General features: G+C 39.4%; 1 protein-coding gene across 4 annotated transcripts in view; it reads left to right on the top strand.

Moving 5' to 3' along the window:
- Nucleotides 1-16,376, top strand: part of RFC1 (replication factor C subunit 1) — a 78,078-nt gene extending 61,702 nt beyond the window's left edge. For 2 of the 4 annotated variants that reach the window (XM_074039566.1, XM_005554695.4), the window contains 12 exons: nt 204-313; nt 1,976-2,090; nt 3,757-3,848; nt 4,028-4,165; nt 4,304-4,399; nt 4,523-4,621; nt 6,474-6,628; nt 6,737-6,854; nt 9,401-9,546; nt 11,954-12,167; nt 13,775-13,966; nt 14,981-16,376. In XM_074039566.1, coding sequence (XP_073895667.1) covers nt 204-313; nt 1,976-2,090; nt 3,757-3,848; nt 4,028-4,165; nt 4,304-4,399; nt 4,523-4,621; nt 6,474-6,628; nt 6,737-6,854; nt 9,401-9,546; nt 11,954-12,167; nt 13,775-13,966; nt 14,981-15,064 — 1,559 coding nt within the window. In that variant the 3' untranslated portion in view covers nt 15,065-16,376. Of the gene's footprint in view, nt 1-200; nt 314-1,975; nt 2,091-3,756; nt 3,849-4,027; nt 4,166-4,303; nt 4,400-4,522; nt 4,622-6,473; nt 6,629-6,736; nt 6,855-9,400; nt 9,547-11,953; nt 12,168-13,774; nt 13,967-14,980 lie in introns of all 4 variants that reach the window. The other 2 variants (XM_015450250.3, XM_005554694.4) reach the window with 1 other exon arrangement.
- Nucleotides 16,377-16,657: the final 281 nt, after the last annotated feature.

Genomic DNA, 16,657 nt, shown 5'->3' with positions numbered 1-16,657 from the left:
TTTGGGTGGAGGTGAGCTAGGAAGTAGAATTTCACTGAATGCTCTGGAAACTTGTTTATGTTTTGTAGAAAATATTCTGCAAATTTAGAACTAAACTGGAGGATGGCTGTCTATGCGAAGTTTAGGCACAACTATCCCTGCCATGCCTGAATTTCTGTTAGGTGATATAGGTTAACACTCTGGAACTTCTTTTTTCCTAGCAGCAAAGTTTGGTAAATTTTCCGGCAAAGATGATGGCTCTAGTTTTAAAGCAGCGTTGCTGTCAGGCCCTCCTGGTGTTGGCAAAACCACCACAGCTTCCCTGGTGTGTCAGGTGGGTACTTTGTCGCAGTGTGGTTGGACAGATAACCTCAAGTGGTCATGGCTAGGAGATAAAAGCGTGTACCCACATGTGTGCCTGTGTGTGTGTGTGTGTGTGGTGTCTATATATAAACTGTGTTTATTTGTCTAAAATAAAACCTTTAGAACCTGTTTTGGTTCTGGTGATGTTTGTAATTTTAATCCTTTTAAAATATTGGTAATTAAAGTACTAGGCAATACTTACCTATGAGCGAGGCAGCGTGCTCAGCACGTGGGTGTGTTATAGATAACAAAAACATGTATTCTAGACTCTGAAAGATGCAAATATCTTAATGCCCTTGAATAATTCTGTGTACTGAATAATTATCTGTACTGTCATCATCCACACGTGTGAAATGAAATAGGCTTAGGGAGGAGGGTGGAGGCCCAGGTTTCACCCATGTAGCACGACTCAGGGTTCTACTCTTCAGCACTGTGTGGTCCTGCCTTTGTTCCTGTTGTCTCTGTTGCTGCTGAATCCCTGTAGACAACGGGAGAGCTTGACTTGCTTAGGCGCTAGAGCAGATCAGAGTTCACGTGTTGGTATCAGAATGATGAAATACCAGATTAGAAATTTATTGCTGGATTTCTCAATCCTCTGCTGCATAAGCTTGTGGTTTCTTTTGGTATTTGTTGTATGCATCTGCATAAAATTTAAATAAAATTTTATCTGTTTTCACTGTATTTATAAACATTAATGAAAAAGCAAAACAATATTTTTTCCCTAGTCCCTACAATTGTGAACACAACTCTTTTTCTCCCTTTATTATTATCATTATATTTTTTACAAATTAAGGCATAAACTGATCAGTTTTGGGAAATGAATCAGAATAACTTGAATTTTCCTGATTTCAGAGGAAAATTGTTTAGTGGGATAGTGTCGTGACAAAGAATGATTTAACTTTATCAATTATCTTAGAATTACTTTTTGGTATCTTATTTTATTTTTTTGTTTTGGGACACAGTTTTACTCTGCCGTCCAGGCTGGAGTGCAGTGGCACGATCTCGGTTCAGTGTAACTTCTGCCTCCCAGGTTCAAGTGATTCTCGTGCCTCAGCCTCCCGAGTAGCTGAGACTACAGGCACGCGCCACCACACCCAGCTAATTTTTTGTATTTGTAGTCCAGATGGGGTTTCACCATGTTGGCCAAGCTGGTCTCAAACTCCTAACAACAAGTGATCCATCTGCTTTGGCCTCCCAAAAGTGCTGGAATTGCAGGTGTGAGCCAATACACCTGGCTGGTATCTTATAATAGATTAATTCTGTGTCTGATACTGAATTGTTGGGATTATTATATTTAATTCTTTTTTTAGGACTCTAAGAAGCAAATTTAGTAAAATTGCTTGTTTGAATATACTCTTCCAGATTAGTGATTTGTCAGCTGAAGTTCTAAGACCAAATTTATTAGTATTTATATGTGTATGTTATATATATGTATATGATATTCTAAAAATGTCTAATATTGTAAGGCATACTATAGTTAATCTCATTGTCTGTTAGTATCATACTTTATATTTTTACCTATGGTTTTTCATGTGATGTTTGTACCTTCTGTCTTTCTTAACTGGCCTTTCTTGGCGGGGGTGGTGGAGGTAATTGGTATTGTGCCATCAGTGGTTTCCAATATTTTGATTAGGAATTGGGATACAGCTACGTGGAACTGAATGCAAGTGACACCCGGAGTAAGAGCAGTTTGAAGGCGATTGTTGCTGAGTCACTGAGCAATACCAGCATCAAAGGCTTTTATTCAAGTATGTGGCTTTTTGAACTGCTGTTGTTGTGATATAAGAAAAATATGTTCATTTCAATGTTCAGTAACCAGTATTGAACACAGGTTGTGTGCCAAACACCCTACTAAATTCTGGGGCTAACAAGAGAATAAGGAAGTCCTCTGACATCATTCTTATGGGGTAGTACTTACCCTTTCGTAGGTCTTAGAGGTTTCTGAGAATGTGATAAAAATGTGTACATGCACATTTTAATGCATTTTTCATATGATTTTAGAGGATTCACAGGTGAATCCTGTAGAGAGAGAAAATAAAAAAACTGTATGTAATACAGTGTGACTTACTACTTCATTACCTTATTAACCTCACTCTGTGTATGTATGTAATAAGGTATGTAATACACAGTGAGGTAATAAGGCCAGCAGATGAAGAAGTAATTATGCTTGGGGCATTGAGTAAAGGGGTGATAATTGTTTTGAAAGACCTCAAAGAATGAGAAATAAAACCATTTGGAGGTGGAAGAGGTCATTGCAGGCAAAGGTAGTAGAAGAGAAGACAGTGTGCAAATGCCCACTGTGTTTCAGGTTGTAGCTAGTGGTCCTCTATGGCCAAAGTTCATGGAAAATAAGATGCTCAAGTTAAGGACCGCACAGTGCCTGTTTAGAATCATCTATGGTGTGTTGTTTTGTCACCTGAATTCTTGGTGCCTTCACATTGTTCAAAAGAATTTGCTCAGGAAATGTCACTCTTAGACATGGCTGTTGGGAGGGTAGATTGGTACTACTCTGGAGAGCAGTCCGGCAGTATTTCTCAAATTACACATACCCGTTAGCCCAGAAATTCCAGTTGCTAGAATTTAGCTATTACTTTACTTATATATGTGCAAACTGGCATATATATGCCATATAGATAAGGATAGTCATTTAGTATGACATAATAGAAAAAAGCTTGGAAGCATCCTGTATATTTCATTAATGGTGATTAAGTAAAGTGCGGTACAAGTGTAGGATGGAATATTAAATTGCCTTAAAAAATGAAGTGTTCTATATCTATAGATAAAGAATGAATCACCAAAATACATAAAATGACAAAACTGGCCGGGCATGTTGGCTCACGCCTGTAATACCAGCACTTTAGGAGGCCGAGGCGGATGGATCACCTGAGGTCAGGAGTTCGAGACCAGCCTGGTCAACATGGTGAAAACCCATCTCTACTAAAAATACAGAAATTAGCCGGGTGTGTTGGTGTGCACCTGTAATCTCAGCTACTCGGGAGGCTGAGGCAAGATAATCGCTTGAACCCGGGAGGCAGAGGTTGCAGTGAGCCAATATCGCGTTATTGCACTCCAGCTTGGGCAATGAGCGGAACTCCATCTCAAAAAAAGAAAAAAAAATCCTCAGTTGTATATTTTTATGCACATATGTGTAGAATATCTCTTAAAGGACGTGTAAGAGACTATTGTTTGTCTCTAGGAAGGGAATTGGGGTCTTCAGGGGAAGGGGTGGCAGGGAGAGTTTCTCTTTGCTGCATATTCTTTTTTTTTCTTTAGCAACACTCTGTAGCCCAGTGCTGCATATTCTTGTAGCTTTTGAAGTTTAATATCTGTTACATAATTTTCTACAGAGCAGCAGTTTTTGAGCAATTGTTATTTTGTTTTTGTCTCATCCCATTGCTCCTCAACCTGGGTCAGATGGAGCAGCCTCTTCAGTAAGCACGAAACATGCTCTCATCATGGATGAAGTAGATGGCATGGCAGGCAATGAGGATAGGGGAGGAATTCAGGTAATTCAAGTGCTGTATTTTTGCAGTTTCACTATTGATAATTTAGATTTTTAAAACATTGTCATTCTCTCATGGCAGTCAAGGCATGTTGCTGAGGAGATTTTTAGAACCAAAATTACCTTGTGTGATATTTGTCATTTTAAAAATAATTATTTTTGTGTTGCTAACTTGCCTTTCAGGAATTAATTGGCCTGATAAAACATACTAAAATTCCCATTATTTGTATGTGCAATGATAGAAATCATCCCAAGATTCGCTCTCTGGTTCATTATTGTTTTGATCTTCGTTTTCAAAGACCTCGGGTTGAACAGATTAAGGTATGATGATTGAAATTTGTTTCCCATCACACTAGCCTATTTATTTAAGGGTCAATTTTTAAAAACCTGATAAATATTTTTAAAATATCTGATTATATGAGTTAAAATCATTGAGGACTCCTCCCTTGTCAATTTCAGGGTGCTATGATGTCTATTGCATTTAAAGAAGGTTTAAAGATTCCCCCTCCAGCAATGAATGAAATAATTTTGGGAGCCAATCAAGATATCAGACAGGTAAATTAAATATATATTATGTAACAGTTGTTGATTATTTTTAGGTAATGCTTTCAATCTTGTAGGGATGGGGAGCAACAGGATTTTCCTATCTTGACGTTGTCTTATTTGTGATTCTTTTAGGTTTTACATAATCTGAGTATGTGGTGTGCACGAAGTAAAGCATTAACCTATGACCAGGCCAAAGCTGATTCTCACAGAGCCAAAAAGGATATCAAAATGGTAAAATAAATTTCCATGTCTTAGTTACTTTCTTAAGCCAAAACACTTCTTGTTCTGTAGGTAGCTTGATAGAAATAGTTATTATAGTTCCTTGATATGCCTGTGGAATCCAGGGATATATAGTAAGAAGTACAGACAGCTGCTAAAAGTGTTTCTAATTCAAATGAATTTTTTCTCAAAGATTGTCAGTGTCTATTATAAATTTTGAGAAAGGGATAAATTTTAAATTATACTCATGCTTCAGCAATTATAAAATGGCTTTTCCAGAGTTCCTTATGTTTGACTTTCATGTTTGGAGTGGTTTTGCACTGTTCAGAATAATCCATGTCAAATGGTTTAGTTTAATGACCTCTAACTAGAGGTATGTGTCAGTTACCTCTGTGTTGTATTTTACCTAGTTGCTAATCAGAATTTATAGTTAGAGCAATGATTAAGCAGGTTCTAAAAAAGTTAATACACTTTCTTATTTATTTAAATTTTCAAAATTTTTGGTAGAGACAAGGTCTTGCTATGTTTCCCCGACTGGTCTTGAATTCCTGGCCTCAAGCGATCCTCCTGCTGTGGCCCCCAAGGTGCTGGGATTACAGGTGTGACCCACCACGTCTGGCCTATATGCTTTATTTTTTAGAGCAGTTTAGGCTCAGGAGTTTGAGACCAGCCTGGCCAACATGGTGATCCACACCCGGCCTATGGATTCAAAATTGAGTGGAAGGTACAGAGAGTTCTCATATACTTCGTGTCCCCCTCACACGCACAGCCTCTCCCACTGCCAGCGTCCTCTACCACAGTGGTATATCTGTTATAATCGATGAACCTACAGTGATACCTCATTATCACCCAGAGTCCATAGTTTACATTAGCATTCCCTCTTGGTGGTGTACATTGTATGGTTTTGACAAATGTATAATGACATGTATTCACCATTATAGTATCATACAGAATAGTTTCACTGTCCTGAAAATCCTCTGGGCTCTACCTGTTCATTCTTCCTTTCCTCTCTCCTCCCTACAACCCCTGGCAACCACTGATCCTTTTACTGTGTCTATAGTTTTGCCTTTTCCAGAATGTGGTATAGTTGGAATCATGTAGTAGGTGGACTTTTCCAATTGGCTTCTTCCACTTAGTAGTAGCATAGAAGGTTCTTCCATGACTTTTTTTTTTTTTTTTGAGTCGGAGTCTCTCTTTGTCACCCAGGCTGGAGTACAATGGTGTGATCTTGGCTCACTGTAGCCTCCGCCTCCCGGGTTCATGTGATTCTCTTGTCTCAGGCTCCTGAGTAGCTGGGATTACAGGCACCTGCCACCACACCTGGCCAATTTTTTATTTTTAGTAGAGACGAGGTTTTACTATGTTGGCCAGGCTGGTCTCGAACTCCTGACCTCAAGTGATCTGCCCACCTCAGCCTCCCAAAGTGCTGGGATTACAGGGGTGAGCCACCATGCCCAGCCCCCCCATGTCTTCTCATGGCTTGATAGCTCACTTCTTTTTATTGTTGAATAATATTACATTGTGTGAATGTACCACAGTTAAATTGTTTATTCACTTACTAAAAGGACATCTTGGTTGCTCCCAGCTTTTGGTAATTATAAATAAAACTGCTCATAAACATCCATGTGCAGGTTTTTGCGTGAACGTAGTTTTTAATTTACTTGGGTGAATACCAAGAAGCGTGGTTGCTGGATCGTATGGTAAGAGTATGTTTAATTTTGTAAGAAACTACCAAACGGTACAGTTTTGCATTCCCACCAGCAATGAATGGAGTTCCTCTTGTTCCGTATCCTCGTTAGCATTTGGTGATGTTAATGTTTTGAATTTTGGCCATTCTAATAGGTGTGTCCCTCTTTTTTTTCAGGGCCCATTTGATGTTGCCCGGAAGGTGTTTGCAGCTGGAGAGGAGACTGCTCACATGTCACTTATGGACAAGTCAGATCTCTTTTTTCATGATTATTCAATAGCACCCCTCTTTGTCCAGGAAAATTACATACATGTGAAGCCTGTAGCAGCAGGGTGAGTGTCCAGAGCTGGTGAGAGGCATGGTTAATATCCTCCCAGCACCGTGAAGGAGGGACCTGAGGTGTGGAGAGTGAGATAATCCAGACTGATTCTTTCCTGCAGGGGCGACATGAAAAAGCACTTGATGCTTTTAAGCAGAGCAGCAGACAGCATATGTGATGGTGACTTAGTGGACAGCCAGATCCGGAGTAAGCAAAACTGGAGTCTTCTGCCTACGCAGGTGAGCAGAGAGCTCTCCCTAAAGTGCAGACTCTGCTTTACTGAAAAGAGAACTAAATAGCTTTTAGCTCCTGTACTTATTTTATTTTGTTTACTTTATTTTTGAGATCGAGTCTTGCTCTGTCGCCAGGCTGGAGTACAGTGGTGCGATCCTGGCTCACTGCAAGCTCTGCCTCCCGGGTTCAAGAGATTCTCCTGCCTCAGCCTCCTGAGTAGCTGGGACTACAGGTGCCCGCCACCATACCCAGCTAATCCTGTAGTTATTTTAAATACCAGATAAATGTTATGGCTCTTGTGGCAAAAATACAGTCTGTTACAGATTATAATACTCTGTGGTAACTATTGTCTGTTTCTTAATCTGGCCTCTTTTCTTTTCTTTTCTTTTCTTTTCTTTTCTTTTCTTTTCTTTTCTTTTCTTTTCTTTTCTTTTCTTTTCTTTTCTTCTCTTCTCTTCTCTTCTCTTCTCTTCCTCCCTCCCTCCCTCCCTCCCTCCCTCCCTTCTTTCTTTTTCTTTCTTTCTTTCTTTCTTTCTTTCTTTCTTTCTTTCTTTCTTTCTTTCTTTCTTTCTTTCTTTCTTTCTTTCTTCCTTTCTTCCTTTCTTCCTTTCTTCCTTTCTTCCTTTCTTCCTTTCTTTCTTTTTCTTTCTCTTCTTTCTCTTCTTTCTCTTCTTTCTTTTCTTTTTTTTTTTTTGAGACAGAGTCTCGCTCTGTTGCCCAGGCTGGAGTGCAGGGGTGCGATCTCAGTTCACTACAAGCTCCACCTCCTGGGTTCATGCCATTCTTGTGCTTCAGCCTCCTGAGGAGCTGAGACTACAGGCGCCTGCCGCAATGCTCAGCTAATTTTTTGTATTTTTGGTATCGACGGGGTTTCACCGTGTTAGCCAGGATGGTCTCGATCTCCTGACCTTGTGATCTGCCTGCCTCGACCTCCCAAAGTGCTGGGATTACAGGCATGAGCCACTGCGCTCAGCCCAATCTGGCCTTATTTATCTATATTTCAAAAAATTTTAATGTAAATGGATACATAGAAATAGGAATGTTAGATTTTGGTTGTAAGATGTGAATCAGAAGTTTTATTTGCTGCGTTTTAACTTAAGAATCCTTGTTTTTTTATTTTTGGTCACTCTTGGCTCTCCCAGGTGGTCACTGAGTAGCGGCTCCTAGAAGCAGTGCAGCTAGGGCAGGCCAGCAGCCGCATCTCTGAGGCATTCATTCAGATTTTCGTCTTCCTTGCTAAAAAAGCAGTTTTATATTGGGTACTGTATTTAGGTTGAGATCTTTAACTCAAAACAGAATTTGGTAGACATTTGTAATTAAGAGAGTTATTTGTTCTTTTTGACTTTTGTATAGTTATACAGGATTATTGGCCTGAGTAATAAAATAAGCAAGACACTTCCAGAAGGCCTAATGCTTTTCTTGATTCTACCCACACATTGCTTGAAAACAAGAAACAAAATTTCATTCTGGAGACACAGAACTTTTTATTTTTATTTTTGAGACAAGGTCTCACTCTGTCACCTAGACTGCAGTGCAGTGGTGTGATCACGGCTCACTGCAGCCCTGACCTCCTGGGCTCAAGCAATCCTCCCGCCTCAGCCCTGCAAGTAGCTGGGACTATAGGTGTGCGCCACCATGCCAGCTAATTTTTGTTATTTTTGTTGAGGCGGGGTTTCACCATGTTGGCCGGACTGGTCTTGAACTCCTGGGCGCAAGTTGTCTGCCCATCTCCCAAAGTGCTGGGGTTACTGGCATGAGCCACTGCACCTGGCCCAAAATATTTTCTTTTATATTTTATGTGTTTAGTTTTGTTTACTTAATAATTGTACCTCAAAGGCATAATGTTTTAACACAGGAAAACCTTAATGTACAAAAATACTTCCAAAAGTGTTCTGATAACAAAAAGAGAAAATCTCCAGGTCTAGCAGCAGGAGAATGATGATGATGAATTCTCTTGAGGAAGTATTTATAGCCTTTAAAACTATTTGCAAAGATTGTCTAATAGGAAAAAATGCTTGTGAGGGAATTACTAGAATAAGTAGTATACAAAATTTATGTAGACTATAATTCCAGTCTTTAAGAAAGTGAACACACTAGACATAGAAGACATCTAAGGATACATTTTTAAAAAACTTTTCTCAAGTGCCAGTTTAATGGACTCTAATCATTCGTCTTTCTATGCTTTAATCTGCCTATGCTGTCAATCATTTATGTTAAAGACCATCATATCCCTCTTAAGTAATTATTTGCTGTGACGTTGTGAGGTAACTGGTCTGTTGAGATTAGTTGCTTGAGGAGGCTGAGTTGGCGAGATGATCTCCCTGTGAGCCATAACACCTAGGATCAAGGTGTGTACCACAGTCTGTTGTTTTCTTTGGGAGAAGTTTCCCGTACCAACAGATCAGAGTTAGAGAAAGCATCTGACTGGCCCGTAGGTAGGTATTTGGGACAGTGTTGCTTTATCTTCCATAGACTGTTCGGAAGCCAATGACTGTTAAGGAAGTAACTTTGTACCAAACATAAATTCTGGACTGCAATTGATTTTTTTCAGGCCATTTATGCCAGTGTTCTTCCTGGAGAGTTGATGAGAGGGTTCATGACCCAGTTTCCCACCTTCCCGAGCTGGCTGGGGAAGCACTCGTCTACAGGCAAACACGATCGTATTGTTCAGGACCTGGCCTTGCATATGAGTCTCAGGTAGGTGGGATTACTCTGTTTCGGGTATTTTATCGATTTGATGTATTTGGCCTTTATCCAGTAACAATCATGTGAGTCAAAAGATTTGTGTTTTAGTTTTTATTTTATTGCTAACTAGATGAATGATCCTGGATAAGTTCCTTATATTTTATGGGCTGAGTTTTATCATGTATAATCAGTATAACTCTTGTTTTACCACTTAAAAGGATACTTTGGAGAATAAAATGGTAGATGTCATAATTTAAAATTTTAAAGACTACAGAAGTCTGAGATGGCACTGTTATTGTTATTATGTCTATTACTAGTGGGAATAGCTTCCCAGCTTCAGAATAATTAATTGGAAAATAATTGAACTATTTAAAGAAACAAACTGTTTTTTACCAATTTTCTCTAGTAGTAAACTGACCTAGTCATGTGGGATTGGAAATAACAGTTTAGCATGCAACAGGAGGAGGCTGCTCACATCACTGAAAACGAACGTGCTTGAAAAAGTTTAAGGAAGTTAAAAAATACTTGCATTTGGTACAATTTTGTTGAACTTTAGAAACTTGGAAAATGTGCGTACACATAAATATTATGGATTCTTCTTCTTTTTTGAGACAGGGTCACACTCTGTCACCCAGGCTGGAATGCAGTAGTGTGATCTCTGCATTATAGTGAATTCACAATTTGTAAAGTAAATTAAGACCTCCCTACTTTTTAACCCTGATCAAGTCACTGAACTTTTTTGTAGGTCTGTTTCTCTTCTTTAAAAAATGCAAGTGTGATCTTATTATTGGTTCGTAACCTTTTTGGGGGTCATAGGTGCTTTTGAGATTTTTATTCCCCCGACAATGCATAGATCCACAAAGAAAACACTTTTGGGGAATTACAGATTCCTGAGGTTAAGAACCCTTGCTTTAGGTACCCTAAATGGTATCTTTGACTTTTCTATGAGTCTACTAGAAAATGATGATACTGTAAACATTGTAGGAGAACAATTTTGGAAATGGTTTCATGATTTTTGGGGGTACTGTGGTTCAGGGACCCACACTACTTCCTTTAAGTACTAGCGTGCTTAATTATGGAAGACAATGTAGAGGAAATGGATGAAATTGAAATAGGAGAGTGTTAAAAACTCTTTGTCTAGGTAATAGTTGCGAGGGTGAGTCTAGATTTCTGATCAGGAGAAAAGCTGTGGCTTCTTGTGGTTCACACATTCAGTTCCTTGAAGGCAGGAGCAGGACCCATAGATAATTTGTAAAGAATCATTTCTTTCTGCTTCTGATGCTGGTTCTGATACCAACAGCTTTTGAGGTTGCTTGTTTAAAATATGTATACAGACTGGGCGCAGTGGCTTACGTCTGTAATCCCAGCACTTTGGGAGGCCAAGGCGGGCGGATCGCCTGTCAGGAGTTTGAGACCAGCCTGGGTAACATGGTGAAACCCTGTCTCTACTAAAAATACAAAAAAAAGTAGCTGGTTGTGGTAGCGGGCGCCTGTAATCCCAGCTACTCGGGAGGCTAAAGGCAGGAGAGCCTCCTGAACCTAGAAGGCGGAGGTTGCAGTGAGCTGAAATTGTGCCACTGCACTCCAGCCTGGGCAACAAGAGCAAGACTTTGTCTGAAAATAAATAAATAAATAAATAAATAAATAAATAAATAAATAAAAATATGTATGCATATAATTGCCTGGTTTGAAGATAGAGGCAGCTGGGTTGGAAAGATTTAGGATGGTGGCATTTGAAATATTGTTTTGTTCAGTAGCTTTCTGTCTTTAAGAAGTGACAACATTTAAGAGAGAAAGAAAGTCATTTTATGATAACATTCTAGTTCTTAGCAGACCAGAGACTGTTTCCCTAAACCTTCCTCTGGCCCGTGTGGATCACTTTTTGATTTTGTGGGAACACTCTGCAATTTTCTTAGATTTGGGGAAAACCCAGTTCTAGAACTGAAGATTTCAGAGTAGCAGTATTAGGAAATGTGAGGGAAACATTCATATATGATTTTGTATGTTATAATCAGAGACCAAAAGGTGTTACACACATTCACACACTTGAGATAGGGAATTTCATTGCCTTCTACTGATGCTTTTAATATTTTGGAACTTGGAACGAGTCATATTTATGAACACAAAGAAACATTCTGTTGCCTGGGCCTTAAGAGTAGGGTAGAGTCCACATTTGTTTTTCAGTCACTGATGTGGGTAAGTAGAAAACTTCCTTTGGGCATGTGATGTGTACCCATTACCCTCATGCTGTGGTGCTGGCCTTTCCAAACTACACCAGCTGGCTGTCATATAGTACGCGTTCCATTCAGCATTATTGAAATCGGATTGAACTCTGCCTGATTAACTCAGTGCTGGTATGCACAGTATGACTTAAGTTGATACTTTGCTGTTGACTATGTCTTTTTTGTTGTGGTTTCAGAACTTACTCCAGCAAAAGGACTGTAAACATGGATTATCTGTCACATCTAAGGGATGCACTTGTACAGCCCTTGACCTTACAAGGAGTCGACGGGGTACAGGATGTTGTTGCACTTATGGACACATATTATTTGATGAAAGAAGACTTTGAGAATATCATGGAAATTAGCAGCTGGGGTGGCAAACCTAGTCCCTTTTCAAAGCTGGATCCCAAGGTAAATCATGTCACTCACTGGTTCTCCATCACTTTCTAATACCAGGTTTGTACTGACAGTACTTCAGAGGTGTTTTAGATGCTTTATAAAAAGATTTACTTCTTTTTCCCCTTAAATGCTTGTTGCTTATTATGACCTATATTTTCCATAGATACTATTTGAATGCAGTATTAAGAGTAGACTTCTGGACTTGACTTTACAATTTGTATTTTTATATTTGCTTTATGCTCAGTGGAAAAACAAGAAGTGAAATTTGAGGAGCAAATATAAATATATTCTTTATAAAGGGTGAGAGGATGAGCCTAGGGAATTAAAAGTTGAGCTGTGAGCTCTGGTGGTAATGGGTCGTAAAAATAAAATGTGTTTATTGGCTGAGGATTTGTATAAATTTTCTTTTTCTTAGTCTACCTAATCTGTGGATTCAGCATTTATTCCAGTTGGATAATCTTCCCTGTAATAATATATCCCCGCTTTTCTTATAATGAGCACAAAAAAACTAAAGTGATACATCATGAATATGTAACATCCAGTACCCAATTCTTGCACCTGTGTAATGAATGCATTTAGAAGACTCAGTCTCTCTAGTTTGCCCTCTCCAGAATTTTGACCCGACTTTATGGTTATCAGTAAATTCTCACAGCAGACATCCATTGTTAGAATTCATGGACTAATTCAGGAATTATGATTAGAAGCTTGAAGGTAAGACTTTCAAGTTTCGTAGTATTTTGAAGTAACTACTATTATTATGGAAAAGGTATCTCGTGTTTTGTGGAAATTAAAGGCCAACTTATATTTTTGATGAGCTCCCCTCACTTTTTTTTCTTTTTCTTTTTCTTCTTTTTTTTTTTTTTTGGAGGCAGTCTCACTCGTTTGCCCAAGCTGAAGGGCAGTGGTACGATCTCGGCTCACTGCAACCTCCACCTCTCAGGTTCAAGCGATTCTCCTGCCTCAGCCTCCCAAGTAGCTGGGATTACAGGTGTGCTCCATCACGCCTGGCTAAGTTTTGTATTTTTAGTAGAGACAGGGTTTCCCCGTGTTGGCCAGGCTGGTCTCGAACTCCTGGCCTTATGTGATCTGCCTGCTTTGGCCTTGCGAAGTGCTGGGATTACAGGCATGAGCCACCGCACCCAGCCAAGCCCCTTTTTGATTTACTGATTCACTGACTAACTTTGCTTACTACTTTGTAGAAATGTGGAGAATGCTGAATAGGTAAACATGTTGACTTGAAGTGACCTTTTGTTTGTTTGTTTGCCTAAAGTTCCCAAATCCTTTTTTTATTAGACAGAATCTCACTCTGTCACCCAACTTGGAGTGCAATGGCGCGATCTCAGCTCACTGCAACCTCCACCTCCTGGGTTCAAGAATCTCATGGAGAGGTGTGAGCCCGCCCGGCCTTGAGTCTTTTTTGTCATGGGCTCTGTTAAGAATGTTATGAAAAATACGGAACTTATCCATAGAAAAATGCACATACTTAGATTTACATGTATATACATAAATACTTTGCAAACAGTTGCAAGGGGGCCTCAGGGTCTCTTTAGGCTTCCAGAGTTTAAAATAATTGTTTGGGACTTATATTTTTAAAAAATCCGTCTACTCCTTTCATGTAGGTGAAAGCAGCCTTCACAAGAGCTTACAATAAGGAAGCCCACCTTACTCCATATTCACTTCAAGCTATAAAGGCATCTAGACACAGCACAAGCCCATCCCTGGATTCGGAATACAATGAAGAGTTAAATGAAGATGACTCTCAATCTGATGAGAAAGACCAAGATGCTATAGAAACTGATGCCATGATCAAGGTAGTACTTTAAGCCACCGACAGGAGAACCTCAAAATAGATGATCTTTCCTTGCCTGGTGAATAATAGGGCCTTTTCAGCACATGGCAGAATAAATTGAAAATACTTCTAAGTTTTTTTGTTCATCATGGTTGAGGGTGGAGAAGGTAGAGATTTCATTTTTATAAACAGTTTCTTATAGTAGTCGAAGAGCCAAACGGCAAGAAAACAGGACATGATTTTGATGGCCATATGTTCTGTTAGAAAAAGTACCATTTTTATTTATCTGGCCATTGGTATATGCTTTCAAGAAAAATGTTGTTAACAAAACAGTTTCTTCTGTTGTGTATGTTTTGCTATAGCCACTAAACTGCTTTGTAGAAGTTTCTCAGAGCAAAATATTCTTGTCTTTTGATGGGAAAGATGAAAGCCAACTGTGGTATCAGCCTGCTGTTTACAGCTGGTTGAGCCAAGGAACCTCGTCCGATCCTCCTCTGTCCTTTGCTGGGTGTGGGTGCTGCTTGCCTTTCATTTGTTTTCTATATGCAGGAGTAGGAATAGTGGCCTTCTTCACTGTGGCTCATGTAGACCCTAAGGGGTGGTCTCCCTCTCTCCCTCTCTTCTGCTTTCACAAAATGACTGTGTTTACACCTCTAATCTGAAACTAAAAGAAGAGGAAATTCTTCATTTAAACATTACCCTATTTGTCAATTATCTCTTGCTTATTTTGTCTTTTCTAAGTATACCTCTGTCCTAAATCCAAGAAACTGCCTTACATGGGGAACAGATCTTAGTTCTAAATTCTAAATACCCTCTCAGTTTTTACTGCCAGCTTTTAAAGGCTGTAAGTAGGGCAGTTGTTGCTTGAAAGTAAGCGCTTCGTGGGTCGCAGTAGTTCAAGATCTCGATGTTTGCAGCCTCCCTTCTTTAATTAAGTTGCAGGTAAAGATTAGATTTGTTGTAGAGATGAACTTATTTCATTTACTCATAAACACAGCTATTAACTATTTTGTTATCTTCTCCCTCCCCCTAACAGAAAAAGACAAAACCTTCAAAGCCTTCAAAACCAGAAAAAGATAAGGAGCCCAGAAAAGGAAAAGGAAAAAGTTCGAAGAAATGAAACCATTTTTCACTAGCGACAGCCACTTTTTACTCTCCCTCCTGACCAGTCCAGCTGGTCTAGAGAAAGCCTTGTTTTTTCCCAGAGCAACCATGTTTTAGCATAATGGGATGACCTGGTGTCCCATTATAAATAAAGGGTGGTATGGCTAGAAGGGTATGAGCAGTAGGCTTATGTACACCTCTTATAGAGGTTGATAGGACTGCTTGGGTCCTCCACTGTCCCTTGTCAATCTAGTTAGATGTGCTTTTGAATGACTGTAGAATTGGAACTAGAAACTACGCCTGGCCTTGGAGCCAGATTTTAGTTAACGATATTGAGCCTGGGAGCAGTACTAAGTAGTACTAAGGCGTCTTTTGTAGGCTTAAGAGTTTATCCCAATGGCCTTTATAGGACCAATGCTGATTTTTTTTTAAAGATAGTTCCTATTATGTGGTGAAATTTTGTAAATAAATGATTATACAAAACAGTCATCACCTAGAACTGGGTATTCTTTGTACATTGTCAGATATCTTTCAAAGTATAAATTAGGAATAAAAATGTTCCACATGATACATGTATAAATTCTTTTTAAGATTGTCATCTTGTACAGCAAAATATTATGTTGGTATATTACTTACTTATTAATTTGCAAATGATTGGATTAAAAAGCTCGCTGTATTCCTTACTCACCTGTTGTGTGAAACATAACATTGGCAGTCGAGGAGTCAGAACTTGGGATTCCCAGCCTCACTCCTTCTGTGTTTGCTGACCACATCTCTGCTGTGAATAGGATTTCAAGGAGAGGTCTGTTATGGGACTTTGCAGTGTGGGGGGCTGCAGAAGATTCTCAGACATTCTTATCCTTCTGGAGTCTCAACCCATCAGGTTCAAACCAGTAGGAACCAGGCTGGGTCAGGCTCTTCAGTTCACTAGGGTGGGGGACAAAATGAACATTGGCTTTCGTTCACTTTGCCCCTGGGAGATCTAGTCCCGTCCTGTGATGGCTTCCACAAACCCTGTTGGAAGTTTGGGTTATTCCTATAACCGAATATATTGAGTGGCCCTGAGGCTGTGGACCTAGCCTAGAATTTAGATGTCTAGCTATTTTTTAATCTTGTTGGTAAATGCTCAGAGGTCTGTGCTACCTCTGTGAGGTATATACTAAAATGAATGTAAAATAAGGATCATATTCCATGCTTTAAGGAACTGGTAGTCTTGTTTGGGTGATGAGACAAAGTTCTTGAGACATTTAAACTGTATTTACCAGTGTGAAAAATGTCCTTTGTGGAGATTAATTCATTATGGAAATAAAACATTGCCTAAGCCCTTGCCTGCTGAGTCACGACCCTGTCTTTGTTAAAGTCTGTCTTGAAACTCTTCTGGTTCGGGAAAGGTTTTCTCACCAGTAGGGTGAGGCTGGCTTTCCTATTCATGTTCTTCCATTTCTATGCCTTTTGGATATGTAAGTCACGTCTCCCTACTTCTTCTGCAGCCCCCAGGAGAGGGACTTGAATCTGCATGCAGCCAGGATGCGGCATAGTGTCCTTCACTTGTTCATTATGATTTTGTTTATAATTTTAAATGTTTTAAACACAAGATTGGGATAATATG

This window comes from Macaca fascicularis, chromosome 5 (assembly GCF_037993035.2).
Source record: "Macaca fascicularis isolate 582-1 chromosome 5, T2T-MFA8v1.1".
Taxonomy (NCBI): Eukaryota; Metazoa; Chordata; class Mammalia; order Primates; family Cercopithecidae; genus Macaca; species Macaca fascicularis.
This window is presented reverse-complemented; position numbering and strand designations above follow the sequence as displayed.